This window comes from Argiope bruennichi, chromosome 8 (assembly GCF_947563725.1).
Source record: "Argiope bruennichi chromosome 8, qqArgBrue1.1, whole genome shotgun sequence".
Classification (NCBI taxonomy): Eukaryota; Metazoa; Arthropoda; class Arachnida; order Araneae; family Araneidae; genus Argiope; species Argiope bruennichi.
In genome coordinates, this window is record NC_079158.1 from 68195044 (window position 1) to 68217664 (window position 22621).

The 22621-nt window shown below is 28.0% G+C and overlaps 1 protein-coding gene across 1 annotated transcript; it reads left to right on the forward strand.

Moving 5' to 3' along the window:
* The first annotated feature begins 1717 nt into the window (after nt 1-1717).
* Nucleotides 1718-22027, forward strand: LOC129981552 (oplophorus-luciferin 2-monooxygenase non-catalytic subunit-like). The gene is made up of 3 exons (XM_056092428.1): nt 1718-1853; nt 17027-17912; nt 21143-22027. Exons 2-3 carry the CDS (start codon nt 17027-17029, stop codon nt 21295-21297), a joined length of 1041 nt encoding a protein of 346 aa, XP_055948403.1. The 5' UTR covers nt 1718-1853; the 3' UTR covers nt 21298-22027.
* Nucleotides 22028-22621: the final 594 nt, after the last annotated feature.

Below are 22621 nucleotides of genomic sequence, written 5' to 3' on the forward strand. Positions count from 1 at the left end.
TTGGATTTTAACTGCATTGGAATGTGTTTTTTGAAATGTAAAAATCTTGCACGAGTACGTAAATGGACCATCTAGCTCAAAGAGGGTGGAAATGGTGGTGGTGGGTGAAATTTTCATTTCGTTATAACTTTCTTAGTATTGAAGATAGAAAAATAAACTCAATTAGCCAAATTAATACCTTTTTAAAGCGAACAAATTTTGTATTCAAAGGTTTTCTATAACTGCAATATTTTAGAAATAGGCTGCAAAGTGATTTTCACGCTCTAATTTTGACTGTTTCTAACATCAACAATTTATGTTGCCAAATAGTAACTAAAATATAAAGGAATCTACCTTTGTCTTCTAGCTTGCCGAGAGGGTTTTTTTGTACAGTATCTTCTTTTATATGAAATAATATTCTTAGTAATAACGATTACGAAATAGATTTAACAAGTCAAATTAAACATATTTGTAAGCTATAAAAATAAGTTATACGAATCTTTACTTTTTATTACTGATTTTCCTGTTGGTGTTTGCTAGGCAATTAGTCAAAATTGTAGGCTCCAGTATATTTAATATTATGATTGTGATTTTTTTTTTTGAGTTTCATACATTTTATGAGATATATATATATATTAAAATGTTTAAGATGAAACTATCAAACATAAGTACTGAAACTTCAGTGAAATAACCTGTAAAGAAAAAAAAAGTGAGGGGGTGGGGTGGATTTTTTTTATCATAAAATCATTGAAAGTATTGAACTAAGCGCTTTTAATTTATATCGATACCTATTCATGTCAGGCAAGGGAAAGATGAGAAGAACATACAAATTTTATTTAATTGAAATCTTCATTCTGTTTAAAATATTTCGACTTACGTTGGCGCACTATCTATAAATTGCAAAATATGTGATGTGACCTTTATAATCAGGAAATGTGTAAACCCTTTACAGGACAGGTTTTGGACCTTGAGATAGTAAATTTGACAAGTAATTACTTCTAGAGTAGTGCGCATTTAGTGTGAGATAATTTTTCTAAATTTTAATTAGAATTTTATTTAAAAATTAATTAAATTTTATATTTTCTTCAATAATTCCGGGACACTTTATTGAATAAAAATAATTTTTAATCCATTTTAAAATTTAAAGAATTAGTTTCTTTAATAATATTAATTTTATTTCTGTGCAATTTTTTCAGCTAAATTTAATAAAAATTTCAAAATATTTTAAAGGCACATTTCAAAACCATATTTATAATAACTTTTTAAACCCTGATGCAATAATACTAAATTCATCTTTTTTGTGTTCTCATTATCGTCGCTAAAACTAAGAATGAGTTTAAAAAAAATGATATAAGGGTAAACTCATCAATTCTAAAACATTATTATACAAGGATATTTTGAACTAGAGAATCGAATTTCCTTTTATATTATATATATATTGCAATATGTTTTAAAAAATCATGTTGTTTTCGCGATCAGTGCACTTTTTTTTTGTCCATTCGATCTATCTGAATGGTTCGATCCATTAGCATGTGAATGGCCTTTTCTATCTACTCAATGAATGGGGAAAATGTCGAAAAACTCCACTCTCCCATATTCATAATTAAGTTATGTGGATCTTTTGTGCCCCCACTTTCACAATGCAACAACTGGTTACCGTGCAACACATGTGCGTGTGGTGGCAGCCACCTTTTTCCGCTGGCCATTTGCTTTTATGCCAGTTTCGGGAAGTGCTGTGTTTTTATTGGCTTGCAGGATCCCTTTGTGCACACAAATGACGTATTTCGGTTTCATCTGCCCCTAGGATGGAAGAAATCAAAGGACGCTGGAATTTGCTCTGATTACTCTTCACCTGGAGAAGTTGATCTTCTAAGGTGAGTAATTAGAAGATGAGTTCTTTCAAAATCGTTCTTACAATGGCTTAGAATGTTAATAATATTTTTCTTGTTGTCAAGTGGTAATTTATGTAGTTTTAAAGTTGTCAATATTCTATAGAATCAAAATGATACATATTTAATTAAAATTTCTGAAAGAATATTGTCTGTTAAATATTAACCTTACTTTGAATATTCATAAAATTAATTTTGTTTTGTTTTTTAAAAGTTCATTTTGATTAATTTAATATTGGATTAATTTACTTTTTACTTTTGACTTCAAAACTTTTGTAAGATTTTTTATTTAATATTTTTTAGAGTTATTAATCTTAATTAAATAGTTATAAATAACACTAAAATTAAAATAATTTTTCTTGTATTTATTATTATAGTATTTACAATTTTTTTTGCAACAAAAATTTAAAGAATATATTATACATTGTTATGTTAAGATCTCCGCTTTGTATTATAATTGGAATTGTTTAGTTTAATTATATTACCATCCCATTTTGAATTTGAGATCCGTAAACATACTATATTTAATTTAGAAATTATAAACATTAACAATGAAGAATTGAAAGCTTCTACTAAAATTTATTAAAAATCAAATGAATTTATTAAAAAAATTTAACTTAAATAGTTTCTATGATGCATAAATTTTTTGTAAGGTATTGGAATGAATTTTAAAAAGTAAAAAGACATTTTATTTCGGCAAATAAATATTTTTGGAAAATACCAACTATAAATATTTTTAATAATTAATTATTTACTGTATTTTAATGATTATCTATTTTGTGGAAAATAATTCTCCTTTTTCAAACAATTTTTTTATTATTCAAATCACTTTGCAAACTATTATTTATTACATCCTAGTGAATAAATTATGGATGGAATTTTTGTGAATTCCAAAGAGTTATGAAATCTTTCTTATGTTCTAATAACTGTTATTTTTTGGATTACTCTGAAGTGAATAATAATTCATTAGAACTCGTAATTTTTTAAATAAATGAATAAAAAAAGTTTCCGACTTCGGTTTATCGATATTTTCATATTCCGATACCATAAACTAAATGCTGAAAAAATGGATAAAATACTTCTTTATGTTAAATCTTTTATATGTAATCAAGCAATGCCATTAATTAAGCAATTAGAAATCTGTCTTGCAATTCATACTTTAATATTCGATTATTTCTACATTTCAGAAAAAAAATTCAAAGATTCATTTTCGATAAATTAATTTTTTCATTATAAGTCTATAATGCAATAGACTGCATTTAACTAAATGGCAAGCTGTGCAAAAACTGTGAAAATTTTCACTAATAAACTGAATATGGGTGAGTAACTGATTGGGTAACTGAATATGATTAGGATCCTAATATTCCTTGATCATGTTTTGAAACTCATTAAGCATTTTGTCATGAAGTCAACAAAGAAATTAATTTGCGCCTATATTCTTTACAAAATTATACACAGTTCAATACTCATTGTTTTATATTTTAACAATCAGCACATCAATAAAATTTTTTCCTTCTATAAATATCACTCTTCCCGAATTGAAATAAATTAATGTAGATAAACAATAATTTACAATATTTCAGTTTTTATTACCTTAATTTCTAAATTATAAAAGTCTTAACTATGCCTTAAAGTCCTTATTTTTTTATTTATATGTTGATGGCTTGAAGAAGCAGTTTGATTTGTCCAAGATTAAATATTTTAAGGAAAGATTGTTTCTTTCTGAGTAATGATGGTGTATATGTGGATTTTAAATCAATTCTAGCCTTAATTGAAAAAAATTAATATTTTTCTGAGGTACTTTATAGTAAGAAAATTCATTTTTTTACGAGAAATTATAAATAAACAATAAAACAAGTACAAAATTCATTCGTGTAGTTTATACACCATAATCGATAATAACGTAACGATTTCAGTGCTGATTTTAATTATCTTTGATATTTTTAAATTATTAATTGCGATTTAAAATCAAACATATAAAAATTTGAATGAGGTTTCGGAGGAATTATTCGAGATAAATTATTTTAGCTTCTATAAAGATTGAAATATTCTCATTTGGGATTAAGTTTTAAATAATTTTGAAATAGAAAATACTGAGATAAACTCAAAAATAAAAATCAAATGATCATGAGAAATTGATAATACACAGAACGTGAAAGAGAATATTGCTGATAAAGTTAAAGTAGGACTACAAGATATAGAGTTTTCTTAAAAAATAAACTGACAAATAAGCACTTAGTATATTTTTTGTTTAAAAATTACCGATTTATAATAATTTGTTCAGAGAGATTTTTTTAATGAAAAATCTTGATGAAATACATAAGTTTATGTAAGTTGTTGAAAGATTCCGAAAAATTAAAAAAATAATTACGGATTTTAATGCGAAAGCAGATACTGAATCCAATAAAAATGGAGTTTTTTCTGTATTTGCTGTGATTAATAGGCTGCTTATGAATTGTATTGATATTTGCAAAACTGTGAAGCACTCATTCTTGTTTTTTTTATAATTATTTTCTTCTTAAATCTTACGTTTCTCTATGATATCATTTTCAACTATGCCAATTTGATGGCAGCTGTTCAATATTCTTTCGTTTATAATGTTTTTTTAAAAATAAATAAGAAAAAAATTCCAAATTTCACTTTTTAATAATTTTTCTGAATAGCGATAAATAATTATTTAAAATTGCAAAACCATATATAATTGTAGATTTAGAACAGAAATATTTTCGCTTCTTGAATTCTGACAGGTAGGAAAGTTGCATTGCAGCTGTTTCTTCTTAGTAAGTCGAGATTTTAGAAAAATAATATATATATTGATATGGAACTTATATCAGATACTCCCTCTATTAGAACGCATACTTACAAAATATTCACTCAAATTATAAGAAAAGTGTAGACGTTTTCTTCAAAATTTATGTCTTTTTATTTTTTAATTTACTTCTGATCTAATTAGACAACTTAATGTTCAACATTTTATTTTGCAGGATTTTTTAAATACATTTTTTGTTTTTTTCTCTCAATTTAATAAACTTGTATAATGTATGAAATATGAATTTCCATTCGGCTTCCCTCCTTTTCCCGGTCCTATATCCTAATGCGTGATGTCGTGGCAAGTTTTGGGACAGTAACACAAAGCAAACATTGATGCTATTATACCTTTTTTTCTCTTTAGATACATTTGACGGCAATTTGAATGGACTATTTCAGTCAGCTTTTTTGACAATTACTATGTACTTTTTGTACATTTCATATAAGAGAAAGTAAAAATATTATGATTAAACGAATGCAATTTTAAACAGAATTTTCATAACAGAAATAAATAAATGCCATGTTTGCTGCATATAAGAAACAATGCAATAGTATTAATAATACATTTTTGCATGATTAGGCCTAAAAAGAAAATAAATTCGTTTCAATTTGATACTTATTATTATTTTTGTTATATTACTAATTGTTTTTTTTATTAGCTTTTAAATTTTCACTGATAGAATACATACATATATCAATATGTAAATAATTATTAACATGGATTTAATTTTTGAAAATATTTTTAATGAAATGCCATATAAATATGTTTATTTCAACAGAACGTAATATGGATTTGATTTTTATCTTTATAATCAGCCCCATGATAGCAATATTACAAACATCACACAAACCGACTACTCATTCTATTTTATATAATAGAAACATGCAGTATACGAATGAAATTTTTTTTTTGCTATAATCAAGTTAATCCTACAACGCAAAAAGTTTCAATTCGGGGGGCGGGGGTGATTATAAATACGATATTATTCATTGACCTGCAAATTTAAAGAAAAGAAGTAAATAGAGTCAGATGCTCGTTATAGTAGAAATCGATTCTCATTCTTTGTAATATTAGTATTCTAATCTTAATAGTATTCTAAGAATACTATTAAGTAATCACAATAAAATTATTCATTTACCTGTATATGTATCAGGGGTTTAATCGAATGTTCATCATCGAAGAACGAGGTAGGAATTGAAGTTGGTTCTTGAGGGCCAAGACTAACACAATCGTAACTTCTCCTAAGAGGAACGTTCTATTGTTAAACTGGAAGCAAATGGAATCCATTACATTGTTATACCCATCAGAGAACTTCTGGTAACTTCTCAATTATAAATTGCTGGTCTCGCTCCTTTCTCAGAGAACATATTATTACATGTAAGAAATTGGGAAGAATGTGTATAATGAATAAATATTTTGTTAGATCAGTTACAGGTTTTCCAAAGGAATGCTATTTTGTTTCTGTTTCTTACTTTTGCACCAATTTGTTTGACCCATTTTTGACCCTGTGAGTTAACTAGGCGAAATTTTCAAAGGAAAGCACCATTATTTTTTATTTTCTTGTACAGGAACTAAACAATATAATATATCATAACCATAAAAAAATTTGGCCTCGAGACTTTAATCAGTATCTATATTTTATGTCTTTCCGAGTCTGTTCAACCCAAGGAATTAAATATGTAGCAGAGTGAGTGAGCCTCATTTATATAATTAAACTGTTAAATTTGTTGTTTTTATATTTTGTCAAATATTCCTCCCAAAACTGGATTCTCTAAACTAGATAATCTTCATTGAGATATACTCTGTTGGTTTGTAACCTTCCTATTTAAATCGTTTTAAAGTATGATGGATAACACTTATTGTAATTTTTATTTCCGGCTAAGAGAATGATGAGAGTTTCTCATCTGTGATACGCGTAACCCTGCAGGCACGCGACTAGAGTTTATACAAAAACCGACTTTTTGAGAAACCTGTCTACGAATTCAATATTTCCAAAAAACCAGTTTTAGCCGGTTTTCAAATTTTTTTTTTTTTTTTTTTTTTTTGCAAAAAAAGAAAAAAGAAAGAAAGAAAAAAAAGAATACGGAAGAATATTTTATTTGATTTATATAAAACAACAAAAAACAAAATCAATATCAAAGTCAAAATATTAAAAAAAATTAAGGATTACATCGACATACTACTTACTCAAAAATAACCTAAACTCAAACAAAAATTTCAAATAATATTTGTATTATTTTCACTCATTTTAATTTCTCTTAAGAAAACAGGATTTTTAAAAACATAAGATATCCATTGAACAGTGGCTAAGTCTTGTTCTTATATTGGGCACAATATTTTAGAAAATTGAAAATATTCATTCACTAGCTACTGAGCTTCGTTTTATAGTTTTCATGGCATCAAATAAAATTTTTTTGTTCTTTTACTCTTTGCCTCAAATAATAAAAATTCAGCTTTCAGTGTCTTTGGATTTGTAAGTTTTACTTCAGGGTCTTCAAGAAACTTATGGATTGATTTTTCCATGGCTTCTTTTTAAAAAGCATCACTCTGATGAGTAGTTTCTTCAATTTTCTCTTCATCAGAATCGATTTCCACATAAGAATTTGGAAATATTCTAGACAGTATCTTTCCAGATAACTCAATAATTTCGGTTTTTGAAGCTAAAGAAAGTACACTAGATTTCTTCGCTGAACTAGAAATGTTTTGTGGATTTTGCAAATGAAGCAAAAGAGTTGCTAATTCTACTTGTCTTCTTTCTTGAGTTTGTTCTTTTAAAGCATATAATAATTTCAAACTTATTTGTGTGTAAAGTTTTAGTTCATTTAACAGAAATTCAAATACACCTTCAATTGTTAATAAATTGTCATCTCGTCGCCCTAAGCCTTCAGCTGCTAGATGAATCGATCCCAACTGATAAAAATATTTGTTTGTTTTTTGAAGAGGAATATCTAGATGTTCCGGAAAACCGGTTTTCTTAATTTAAAAACCGGTTTACAAATGTGACAAATTTACTTTAAAAAACCGGTTTTTTAAAACCGGATTTGAAAAACCGACAAACCCTACATGCGACAGATGAGCAATGACTAAATATCTGGATACTGGAGAAGAGCACGAAGGATTTAAGTAAAAAGAATTCCCGAAGCTCGTTTGAATTAAAAATTGCAAATCCGATTTTCCTACTCGCGAAATAAGGAAACAGATGGAGCAGATTAAGACAGTGACTAATTAATAATTGATTTTTACCAATCCTTCACATAATCAATCATATTATACATCAAGCACTTATATCCCCTCGAAAGTTATTCTATCGTAGATACCCTGTCCCTTCTTTTTCTTTTGTATTTAAGGTTAAACAGGGAGGGGGGGGGAGACTGAGAAATCCCGAGTCTTCATAACCTTTCTTATTTCAATGCTTTAATTTAAAACACGTTTAAAAGAAACCATCACTAATTAATTACCAGAATGAGTAATTGTTGATTTTATCATAAATTTATGCGAAATGACTTCAGTACTGTTTACTTTTGATCTACCGTTGAATTAATTTCTTCGAGTATGTTGATTTATTTCCTGAATCACTTATATTAAAGTATTTAATGCTTTGTAGTTCCCTTCTTAAACCACTCAACGAATAAAAATATTAATTAAAAATTAAATTGATACTTCAATTTAAGTGGCGAGGAAGTCAACTACCATAAAAGAGTTTTAACTTTTATAGTAAGTCGAATAGAATGGAAAAATAAGTTTTATAGATAGGATTAACACTTCGTTAGATATGCATTTTTTTAAACAAATGTGGTCACTCTGTATCTGTCAAATACACCTGTATATATTGTTAACATTAGTAAATCAACCATCTGACTCTCCGACCCCCCACGAAGACACAAGGATTTAAACCATAAAACTGAATGACTGAATGAAACCGCAACAGCACACTGGCGGGAACTGTGGGTGTATCCTAAGGGCCATCACCGGTCACATTACAACCCTCCCCGAAGGAAGTACGTCCTGTCATCAATGGGATGAGTCAGATCCCCCACCTATTTGTGTAACTTCCAGGGTGGCGAGATTCAACCACCATGCCGGAAGCATCTCATCCTTATTTCGAGGTGTCCCCCCCTGGGGTTATGTTAACATTAATAAATAATATAGCTTAGTAATAGAAAAATATAGGTATATAAATAGAATTTAAAGTAAGCACAATAATTTTTTTTCTAAGGAAGATAGCATAAAAGAAATTTTTTTCAGACATAACATCATTTAGTTACTGAAAAAAAAGAAGCAATGTTAAGTAAAGTGGAGACATTTAAGTCTTGCTAAAAAGCGATTAGCTTTATCAATGAAAACATTTTGAACAGGTGGCGGCATCTTTTTTTTTTTTTTTTTTTTTTTTTTTTGAAGAGGGATATATCACTGGAGGGTGCTCAAAAATAACAAGACAACTCAAGGAGTACGTGTCTATAAAATATTTAGAAACGTTCTGTAAATAATACATTTCCAATACTTTTTCTTTGTGATCTACCTCATACGACGATTCTGTATTCCGGAATATTATCTCTGGACTTAAGTATAAAATTCCCTTTATCCGTCTTATCTTTAACCTGTCTTACAATGTCTTATTTGGTGGACCATTCCGAAATTCTCTCCGAGATCTCTTTCTTTATATTTTCAATGTATTTTCATACTTCCATTATTTCCACTTCATAAAATCTACTAAAATAATAAAGACATTGTTCCGCCAACAAACAAATGGTGATACCATTTTCTTACAACACCTTTGTTCCTTTCCAACATTTTGTTCGTCTTTTCCTATAACTTTATTTTGAATAATTTTTTGACGTCAATCACTTACGCACGACTTGAAATGCAAGTCATTATGGTTTATTTGTTGTTCTTATAGCTTTTTTCTGATGTGCTTATGAGTATTTGTATGAAATTTAAAATTATCTAAATTGGAACTGTACCTTGTTATTCGTTCTAGCAAACAGGTGTATTCCTTTTTAATCAAAGAAGAAATTACTTTTATATTTTTGTAATGGTTTTGGATTTATGAAATAAGGTTTGGGAAATTAGTAATAAGATTTTTGAATCTTATAATAAGACTATTCCAGGTATTGTTTTATATTAAATATACGCCAAATTTTTGCATTGTGTGGTAAATGATAGATTATATTTATAATATATCAAATAATAATATAAATTCTGAATAAATAAATCTGATTCAAACTTCTAGGCCGAAACAACATAACACAGTAACGTTTTGTGTTTAATTCGCCTGACTTGATTGCTTCAGCAGTTGCAATCTGTGCGTAGCGACTTTTACATTATTTACAGAAAAGGTGCAGCTAAATTTCCATCATGTTAAAAAGCATTAAGTATTTTGAAATATGTTAAAGAGTTAGTTAGAAATAAGTTAAAAAAAGCGTAATATTCATTTTGATCAATCGCATTAGAGCTTCCAAAATAGTCATTTTGATTAATCATTATTTTGTTGTTTCCTGCGCTCTAATGTAAAGGAAAAACAGCGTTGAAACATTGTGTTTAAAATAAATTTTTGAAAAAAATCAGTAAAATTAAAGAACAGATTCTGTGGAAATAAAATTGGCACCAGCAAAAAGTCAATTTCTTTATGTATTTTAAAGGGGTGCGAAAATAATTTTTTTACGATTTTATCCCCCAAAATTATTGAGAAAAAAATGTTAAAATATTGACTAAATTTATAACTGAAATAAATTTCGAACTCTCCGCTTTCTTAAGAAGCAATTATTCAAGAAGTAACTACTAAATTAAGTAGTTCTAGGCCTAAATTATCTTCTGAATAGAACGTTTTGAAGGATTTTTGGATTGCGCATGCCTAATAGAGAAATTTATGAATTGTATACCAATCTATAACAGAGCAATTTATGAATTGTATGCCAACCTATAATTATTATCATGTTAAAGGGTTACATGAAAAGAAGTTATTCTTTGTCGATTTTAGGATGATTTATCTGCGACAATTTTCTATCCTATTTAGTTTCTGAACAGTATTGAAATTGGTAGAAACGACTGAAAAAAAAAAGAAATTTGAAACATTCTAGCATGATAATATTTTAAGTTTCGTTTGTCTATTTTTGTTTTATTCTTAAAATGTACTCTTAATGATATAATAATGATTATATTCATACAAAACATGCAGTTAACATCAACGCAATATATGTATAAATTTAGTAACAAAAATGATGAAAAGTATTGCTGTAAAATATACTTAAAACATTAAAAAATAATTAAAATAGAGAAAGCAACAACAACAACAACAACAACAACAATAAAAAACTGGAATAATATCTTTTGGCATACCTTTTGAATTTTAAAATAGTATATATATGATTTTTCACACACACACATATATATATATATATATATATATATATATATATATATATATATATAATTATTGAAGACAAACTTAATTTGAATTTTGATGAATTCTAAAGCAAGAAATTAAAATTTTAGCAAAATATCTGTTAGAGTGGATTTGTTTTTACGAAATAACTACATACTAAATGTGATAATTCTCTGTCCATCGGTCTGCCTGTAAAGCATTTCGAAGAACTCTGCCAGCATGATTCAAGTGATAGATAATTTGCCAATCAAAGAACATTACTTGTTGACAGGAGGTGTGGAATTTTGGTGTAGTTTTCTACAGTACCACACACATGTTCTGAATTATTTCTGATGATATGACAAAAAAAGTACAGATAATAAATACACCAATCAATAAACATTATCTTGTTGACAGGAGGTGTGGTATTTTGATGTTGTTTTCTACGATGTCAAAGACGTGTTTTAAATTATTTTTGATGATATGACAGAAAAAACGCAGATAATATACCAATCTATGAATATTATATTCTTTACAGGAGGTGTGGATGTTTAATGATGCGTCTACCAATACCATTCTTGTTCTAAACTATTTTTGATGATAAAACAGAAAAAATACTCTTTCTTATTATATAGAGTCTTCACAATTGTGACAAAAAGACTTGGGGATTTTAAATTTTTCATAAGTTTCCAAAGTGCATGGAGTTCTAGAGTGAAATTGTTGTCTCGTATTGATTTGCTAAATTATTTAAAATATTGCAAAATGATGCCAGTGTTTTTCTTTATGCCATTATAAATATGAAAACTTTTGATATTAACGATGCCATTAGAGATACGATGTCCTTTGATGATTTGACTCCTACATGAAATTGATGTTATTATTGTGGACATCAGTCTGAGAAGAGGAAAACATTGCATTTAGAAAACAGTCTGAAAACTCTATTTTAGTTGACTCTGTGAACAAAAACGCTCGATCAATAGAGACAATGTCATTGCAGATTCACACAATAGGGCATCCGTACTTGTCGTTGCTACACGAAACGTTTATTTAGGTCAGGGTTTCCTTTTTTTTTGATATTTGCCTTCCATTTCGATGAAAGCCAATACTCTGGAACAATAACTACAAGGCTGCATTTCTCATAAGTTTTACCTGTACAAAGCTCTTTACGTTTTCTGTTTTCCTTTTAACACTAATAAAACCCCTTTAACTTTGGGATTTTGATGAATCTCCACGTTTTAGATCATCCTGAGTTTAAAAAAAAGCAAATTTTCGATTATGTTTTGTTATCTGTAAGCATCATAATTTAAACATATAAACTAGGCGAATGATTAAAATTTCCAAAATGACTAATTTCAATCAAATTTTGAATGTAATCGTCCCTAGGAAGTTTGTTTGGCTATCAGTTTGTGAAAATGTTAACATAATAGTTAGCAAACACAATAAAACAAATTTGAGAAATTATTTTGATCCCTAAAATTTCAGATATGTATAAAGTTTTTACAAAATCCGTCGAAGCTGCTGATTGTTTGTCTTTTGTGAAATCTATTATTTAAGTAGGAAGCTAGATGGATGTATTTTAGTAAGTTATTTTTTTAATTAAAATGTAGATCTATGTGAAAGATCTAAAAAGAACCGTCAAAGGTTCAATGACAATGATACAGACATATATACGGTATATTATTAGATAAAAAGTAAGTTCAAAGTTTTATTCTATGCATTCGGCAAGAGTTCTATTCATTAGGTGTTTTATAGTCTTTAAAAATTACTTCAAAATCATACTCATCCAATTATTTTTAAGATTTCAGGTTTTTTTATATAAGATTCTCTCTCGAGATTTTACAATTTCATTCTGCTGGATACCATCCCATGAGGGATATATGTAGTAATGAGCAGGCTGAAAAGAGCGTCAAATTTGCAGCTCTTTTTTTTTAGAAACACGCATTCCTGCATGCGATTTGAAGAAACAGACAAAGCGCTGTTTTTATATCCTCTAGCAAACTCAATGGTATTCGAACTTCTTCTTGTAAGCATTCGTACTTGTAAGCCTATCATAGAAAATTGATCTTCTTTAAATAATCGAAAAAATGACACAGTTTTAACTCATCTGAGAATCGGTCACATTAGGTTCACACATAAACAGCTATTATTAAATGATCAATTGCCGATGTGTCCACACATGGTAACTGTGGAGCAATCGTTTATCATATCCTTATAGAATGTCCTTATAGTTATTTTCGAAAGCATTTACCATTTTCATCTGATGTGCGAGGACAAGCAGTACTTTTCCCTTTATATATGCAAACATCTACGAATTTCTTGCATGAACTGCAAATCTGTTTATGACAAGGTGGCTTTCTGTCGACTTTTCAACGAAATACAAGCTACAAAACAACAACGGATTCTCTTTTTGTATAATGCAGCATACAAAATGATTTTTCCAAACTTATCACCATTTTCTTGTAAACAAAAAACACTGTCTGTTGTTCCGGGATAATTCGAATGCAAAAAATAAAATTTCGAACTTTCCTCTTTGCAATGATGTTGTTTATCTACAGCCTTTAATTAGAAATAAACATTTTGAAACAGTTCCTTCTTTTTTTAAATAACCTTGTATATTTTATTAAGCCAAATTTATCACCACTCTATGTGAGTTTTCAGTTTACAAATTACGTTCAAAATAATGAACATCTGTTTAAGATTAAGTCTAGTATTGGAAATTTCCTCGCTATTTATTAAATATTATGTAATGTATGAAGGTTGTATAATAATTTTTCTCTCAGTACTTTACAAGATAGAAGCGACATGAAAAGGAAATCTACCGGCAAGTTAAAATAAATATTTTACGGCGTATTATGTGTAAAAAGGACGAAAATTTCAACAGCAGTTGTTAAAAATGGCAAAAACCTCATTAGTAGAACAAAATGTTTAGTTGAATTGGGGAAAAATAATATACAATTCAAAAAATCCCATTTGATGTGTCACCGCGAATTTAACAAACGCTTACATGGATTGTAGATTGGTCGTGTTGCAACTTACAGGAAAGATTTATTAGAATGAAATCTTTTTAAACTTATCGTTCAAATTTGAAAAACGATGAGTTCGCTTATCTCTAGGATAATAGATCTCTCAATTTTTACTCTTTCTGTTCGAAAAAATAAGAAAAGTTTCGATATTTATAAGAAATTCAGTTAGGGTCATACTTCGAACTTAGGTGGTTGCTTAGTCACGTTAGAACTTAGTCACGTCGCAGAGGACAGAAGCAATGCAGAATAAACTTTGCAGGCCTCTTAGGCAATACAAGGTTCAATACAAGGCTTTTCCGACATTGCATTTCAATTTAATCTCTGTATAAGCAGTTTTTAAATATATATATGATAAACAGGAATAACAAAACATTTAACTACGAGCGGTCTACAAGAGAATTAATTTCCGTCTTTCGAAAAAAAATTAAAATCGAAAGTTATTTCAACAAAATAATAAGGGAAAAAAAACATCGCACAACTTTTTTTATTGCATTATAAACATTCACAGTTTGCCAGGGATATTCACTTGCAGGAATTTAGAAACAGCAAGAAAAAGAAAGGGACCTCGCTAATTTGCAAGTGATTTTGGAAACATGGAAAAAATCTTAAGAATAACGTTTGAAATTTAAGTGATATTTGAATAATTTAATCTAAATATATTCAAGAATCTGAAAAAAAACCCCTAAAAATAATTGATTAAAAAATATGGCAATATTTTTTTTCCAAGACTGATAGATGTCTTGAAAAAGACCCTTGAGACTTCGGGGCCCACGGAAATTGATTATCTTCTCTATTTGATAATCCAGCCTTAGACGAAAGTTCTATAGGGTATAAGGGACTTAACTTTTGACTTTTTTTTTTCGTTATCTATTCGCAATTCAAAAATATTGGGGTCCGTCCGGACTTGTGTAGTCTCATTGTAGTAGTCTTGCCCATTTTTAGTTGAAACATTAACTTTTCAAAAATTTTGAAATCTAAGCACAAATAGCTTGCAGGTATTAACACAACCGGGAAATAAAAATATTCCAGAAAATTTCTATTTCTTAATCGAAAATTATACCGAAAATATGATTGTATAAGCGTAAAACTAATTGTAACACAATTGACTGCTTAAAAATGTAATCAATTTTGAAAAAGTCTAGTATCGAAATTTCTTTCTACAAAATTCTACGAAAGGATATGTCGGACTTTTTTCCCCGATTGCACTTCAGTGTTCAATCTGTGATAATGGAAAAATATAAATATTTATTAAATGATTTTTAATTAAATTCTTACAATGCTAAAGCATATAACAAATAGAATTTTTAGACCTAAATACGCTTAAGTTCTTAAAATATATTATATGTGTATATCCAAACGTGTATCTTGTTGTGGAAATTTTATCCAGCATTAATTTATTTGCGTTTCAATCATGTCAAACGTATATTTTGAACACAAAGAGTCAAAACATGATTATTGTTGTAAATTAACAATAATAATTTCATAATTTCCGCTGTATATAGATATAATCCTTGCAATACGTTTGATATAACGTAAGATTTTTTTTTAGCATTCTTAGTATTTGCAGAAATATTTTTGAACAATTGATAAAAAAATATTAACTAAAACTTTTATCGATATTATTCATTTACTATTGAAACGTGTTCATTATTTTCTTGAACACCCTATTAAGGTTTCCGACTAGATTGTAAAATGGCATTTCCCAGAAAAAATCGGAACTTTTTTAAGGATTTAAAAACAAAATCTAAATTTTGTAGATTCTAAAATAGTCTCTATTTTAATATATGCAAAATAGAAGTACAGATACAGCTATTTTATTAAAATGCAAAAGATGAAAATGAACTAGTGATATTTCCAAACGGAAATGAGCGATTTATTTTTGCCGTAAATTTCTCTAATAATAATATTTGAAATGTTTATATTAGCTCCCTTCTTAACCAGACCCATCTGTTTATTTTAGGTAGTTTTATTAAAAAAGTTGGAAAGAGGAATCTGTTTCTAATGTATTTGGATGCAAATATATTTTTTAAGCGCATTTTCTGAAGAATGAATATTTTGTTATGATTGATTCACGGAAAATAACTCAAAAGCAATTTATGCACGAAAGCATGAACCTCCATGCATGTGTTCAAATACATGCACATTTTAAATGCATGGGCCAAACACCTTCAAAGGTGTAAAACACGAATTTTAAGATAGCTTTATTTGTCATGTTTTACAGATGTTTTCAATTCAAAACATAGATAAATTTTGGCAAAAAAAATCATTAACGGCAAGTAGAAATGTTTATAAAATATTTATTTATTAAATTAATTTTTATCTTAAGGTTTGTTATATTCTAGATAGTTCAAGAGACGTATATATGCGAAATAAAAATTAAATATTTATTTTTTTAACTTAAGCAGTTTTTTCTAGCATTAAAGTTTGTGCTAAAATTACATTAAGTAATCAGTTTTTTTCAAAAACCAATGGCAATGTATACCTTTTCCTCCTAATTATAACCTTTTAGGCGATTTCAGTTACTTTGCACGATACATTTTTTATGCAACATTTTTAAAAAAATTGTCTCTAAACCTAATCGTATATCTTAAGTTGATTCCATTATTGTTATTGCATTCAATATCTATTCATTACCCAATGGGAGATTTTCTCTGTATTATAATTGAATCAGTGAGAAGAACAACAATACAAATTCCATCCATACTGAATTCCACCATCAATTTTATGTATCCGTTCAATGAATTTTGATTTAAACATTTAATATAAGAGCAATACTAAACTAGCTTCCCTTTGTTGACTCCCAGTATGTAATCTTGTATGGATATAAAATATATCTGTCCAAACATTAAACGAGATTTTCTTGAACTGGGAATTTCGGACTGATACTGCTGTTCTTTTTACAGATCCAGTTTGTCACATAATATATTTTAAAAGAGATAATTATAATTCTTTCATATTTTTTTAGATGTCTGTGACAAATTTCATTATTTTTATCTTGGTGCCACTCGTCACATGCGAGGGTGATGTGGTGCTGTTTCATGCGGAGAATACTACTGCTGAACTGGAAGCCTACTATGTCGAAGAACATGCCTGGTGTCCCCCGGCAAGAGAAATTCTACCCTGCACGTGCGATGGACCTCCTCATTTTTTGCTCTTCCAATGCGATAGAATAACTGAACTATCCAGCATTATACAAGCTACCCAATCAGTGCCATACTTCAAGAATTTCGGTAAATTCAGTCTCACTAATTCCAGGATAACTAGTCTGGAAGCCAATGTTTTGGGTTACCTTCATTTCGAGTATATCTTCATGAGAAAGAATACAATCACTTCTATCGATAAGGAATTTTTCGATTCATCGAGGGATACATTGATAAGAATCGAAATCGTTCACAACGATGTGGAAAAGTTTCCCTTTCGGGAATTGTCCGCCTTTCCGAAGTTGGAATACATAAGCTTGAAATACAATTCCATTAAAAGAATACCCGATGAAGCATTTGGCAGAGTTGTGAATGACAAAATAAAACAAATTGATTTATCTTTCAATAAGATTAATCATATAGGTGCTAATGCGTTTAAGTATCTGACGAAATTGGAAAAATTGGATTTACGCTATAATAAGCTGAGGGTGCTCAACAACTTGGCATTTTCTTCTTTCCAAGAGAACTCTAAGTTGATTCTTCATCTTGGAAATAATAAAATCATGTTTATTGCCGAGGATACATTTCAAAATCAAGTCTTCAAAAGTCTCAATTTAACGGATAATAACTTGACTACCCTTCAAGAAAAGGCATTCCGTGGGATTCTAAAAAGAATGGCTGAAAGAAGGACTGGAACAATATCAGTTGGGGGTGAGTAATTTTTTTTCTGGTACTTGTCGGTTTAAATTTCAATCAAAAAGCGCCAAGAAAAAATGTCACTGATTTGGCGATTTCAATCATCAAACTATATAGCATGTGATCGAACTTGAGTACATTCGTATAATTTGGCGAAATTTTTTCTTGACGCTTTTTGGTCGCCGTAAAAACACTAAATTATTCCTTTTTTTGGAAATTATTCTATATATCTTGTTTGAAAAAGTTGTAATTGGAGAGAATGGGAAAGCTCACGATTTACAGAATAATGTTTCTTAATGTGTTTGCAAATTTTTCAAATATAGTGGGATATTTTATATAATGAAAATCGCATAAAATTGCAATTGTATATAAAAAAGTTTCAAGAAAGTATTATATATAATGCATAATTTTGTAAATATATAGAGAATATTTTTTATTTAGAAACAGTATAAAAATATCTGTTTCTTAAAATATTTGTTTTTTATTTAAATAGCAAACCAGAAATGGCTTATGACTAATACTAACTTTATTTTCATTTCTATATACTTAAAAAAATTTATTTGAAAAATTGCGAAATCGGAATTTTTTGTTAATAGTAACTTAAATTTCTGAAAAACTTTAATATTTTTATTACGAAGAACATCTTCAAAATATATTATTACTATTTGAAAAGAATTAACGATAGGTTAAATAGATTCATTTTGCATGTAAATAAAGTTACTAAATTTGTATACTAAGCATTTTTATATCGAAAATACCGAAATAAAAATAATTATAAAGAAAACCCCCCCTTTTTTTTAAAAAAAAATTAAAATATATTTATAAAAAACGAAATGCCAGTGTGTGTTTATGGTGTCCAAAAAATGTATTGCACATTGCAGCTACGAAATACAGCGAACAAGTAGTCGTATCAGTGATTCAATCGATCTCAAAGCCTGAATTTCAAAATTTAATGTAGAAAGATTTTCATGTAGATGTTTTGCATTATTATTAATGATTTTTCTCGTGCATTTGTCCATAATATTGTTCCACTGATTGTAGTATTTTTTTTTTTTTGCTCTGTCAAAAAGATAAAACAATTGTTGTTTAAAAGACTTTTTGGCACCTCGGTAAAATTTGCTGAATTTTAAAAACTTTTTAAATTTGCAATTTTTTTCAAAAAATTTTTTAAAATTGAAATTAAGCATCCTGATTTGATCTTCCAGTTCAATTTTTTTTTCGAATTTTTTTTGTGATCTGAGATAAATACAAAATACTGATTGATTATAATACGGCGTAAATGAAGAAATAGATTTAATAATTAGGTAAAAAGAATATAACAAACAGCTTCTAATTAAAAACTGAATGAAAAATGCGCATTTTTTTCTTTCCATAAGAAAAAAAAGAATAAACTAACGGCCGAAATATACATGCACTGATAATGATATAATATATGAAAAATTAATGATTGATTGTGCTATATAATTGTGATAGAAATTAGATACCAATTGTTAATTTTCTATTGCCCGTCGGCTTTGGTGGTTAAAAAATGAAATATTGCTAAATTTGAAAGACCAAATCATCTAAATTAATTCGTTTTTGAAGATTCATTTATTTGTGTTATTGTGTGATATTTTTTATTTGCAATAAGAAGTATTTATAAGAAGCAATAAGAATTAAAGTCTCTGGAAATATAATTCAATTTTAGACTTTACTAAGTGTTCTGATATGCTATTTTTTTCTCCGATTGATGGCAACAGGTGATCTTTTATTGGGAAAAATTGTAGAAATGCTTATTTAGTTATAAGAAATAATGACAGAAATTAATATAGCTTCATTGGCCCTGAATTTGATTTAAATTATTAACCCTTTCTTTGGCATGGTTGCCCAGAAGCAACTTTTGTTTTCCGTTAGTCTTATAGGAGATCTACTACTCAAATGCTGTACATAGTATTGTAAACATGCCTTCGTACACAGATTTTTGGTTACTAATTAAAATAAGTAAGTTAAAATTAAATTTACAATAATTAAAATAAAATTAATCAAATTATATATTTCTAAAATTAATTTATTTATTAAAAATAAATTTTTAAGAACACGTAATTATAGTATACATATCTATTTATTTAATATGTGCATCGCCAAAATTTTTTACCATTTACATATTAAAGAATAAAATAGGTTTTTAGGAGTTTTTAATAGCATTTTCTGATTGGGATTTAAAAGCAACCTATTATTTCGAGAAAATAGTTTTTTTTCTCAAGTTTGTGCCTAGCGTGTAAACTGGACTTCTGTAATGGAATTTCATCATTATACCAGAGACATCACGAAATATAACGAGTTTTTTTAAACAAATTTAATTTCCTTTTGCGGCCAGCGGAACATTCTACATTTATTTCTACTTTACGTTACGACATGTACGTGGGTGTCATAATAAAATTATGCCCAAATATTAATGTTATGCGAATGAAAATAAAAATTCCAAACATAAACTATCGGATAATTTTTTTTCAAGTTACATATATAATGTTTATATAGTTTTTAATTTTTAGTCATTTTTAAAAAAAATCATTTTTTTATTGAAAAAAAAAAAGAAGATTTAGATGAATTTGAAGAAGTAGTTTGCAGATTTCAAATATCATTAAAGAGATAGTAAAAAATCTCTTTTTAAAAAAAGATTTAATTTTGAATGAGTTGTAGAAATTTTGAGCGTATATCTGAAATGAATTATTCGCAAATTACACAGCTCGTATTACTAAAAAGGCGAATCTATAATTCAGGAACAATTAAACATGACGTTTCTTAAATGGCTACTAATGTTGAAAATAAGGTACAATAAGAATAATTGTTTTTCAGATATTCTACTAGAATTTTACTATTTTTCATATTTTATGGATTTGCTATATATTTGCATCATAATCATATTAGCCTTTTATAGATTAATTTTGTATTATTGAATTAAAAAACTTATTTTTAAAAACTTATCTTCAAATATCATAATGTTTATTAGCTAACATGTCTTGAAACACATTCGATAAAAAAATATTCAAAATGCTCTAAAGGGTCTCTCTTTCTCCCGTCGTTTCTTAAAATATCAAATCCGAACCGGTTAGTAGAAGAAAAAGTTTTTAAAATTTAAGTTAAAAATTAATTAAAATTTTAACTAATTACATCTTTTTATTGAAAACTTAATGAATCGATAAAACTACATTGGATGTTAAATATTTAAAAGAACATAACATCATAATTCCCTTTTTTCTTTTCAGAAAACCGTTTCCGCTGCACTTGTGATAAAGCCGAATGGTTGGTTAGACTTCCCACTCTTTACAAATTACCCATCTTGGAATTCGAGTGTGCTGATAAAGACAAGAAATCCTTACAAGAGCTCACCCTACAAGACATTGGATGTTTGGGATCGTAATTTGCGAAAGTTCAAAATGTGCTTCAAAGATACGATATCATTTGGTTTCTTTCTCCTGTTTTCCATTCAAATTTTTTCGGATACTCAAGATTGTGATTCGGATTCGAATACTCAAGATAGTGACTCGGAATTTTCGGATTCGGATACTCAAGATTACGACATGAATAAGATATCACACTTCCAGAAAATTCTTCAAACTTGTTGATTATTCGGTTGTTTTCACTTGAAATCGCAATCGAATTTACACCCAACAAACATTAAATGTTCAAGAACTTGAACTGATCATGATTCAATATACTCAGATGACCATGATTCCTATTTCGAATAGATATTTGCACATAAAAATGTACCTCAAAACACTTTAAACAAATGTTTAAGATTTTGAATTGACAATGGTTGCATATGTTCAGAATCTACTTCAAATAGACACTAATTGGTAATTCACTGATTTTCCATTAAAAATGTGGTGAATTTTCATATCACTTGGCATCGAACGTTGAAGACCATGATCTGGAAATCTAAGGCTTCAATTCAAAACCTACCTGAAAAAAATTATTGTTTGTGTATTTTTTAAGGTTTTACAATTCAAAGCAGCATAACTTTGTATGCTACAGGGCACTGAGTGGTTGAAATCGTGATTTGGTAACAGATTGAAGCTACTTCAAATTGAAAATGTGTCAAGCTCACAATAAAGCTATGAATAGTTTTGTATAATACTGAATATTGGATGTTCGAGATTTAGGATTCAGAAATGATTGATTATATTTTTCATTAAACATTTCTCATATTTTGTTACATTCTTTTTTTCCTATTTTTTAGATAGTTTAAAAAGATTGAAGAAATACTTTATGTTTATTTTGGACATTTTTTTGAAACTCAAATTTGATTACAATGGTTAAATGAAATCTGAAAATAATATACATTTTTAGAATCGATTTGTGAATTGTTTATTATTGTGTTGTCTTATTATCAAATTTTAAAAACAATTTGATAAGAAGATGAAAATGCAGTTAATTATTGAGTATTCAATAAAGCCTTTTTTCCCCATTTAGCATTCATTTTTAGCCTTTACATGAGACTTTGTGTATCAAACCAAACATGGAAAAGGTAATCTCATTAATTTGTGATTTATTCTTCCAATTTCCTTGCGTAGTGATTCTTTATTCTTCCAAGTAACGTAATGGCTCATTATTCTTCCAAGTAGAATTCATTTTCCCTTATTTCAAATAGATGGCGAATCAAGTGTTTCAAAATAAGCAGTAACTTTTATGAAAAACATATTCATAATTAAAAAAGGATTAGAAGTTCCAAATGATTTTCCTGG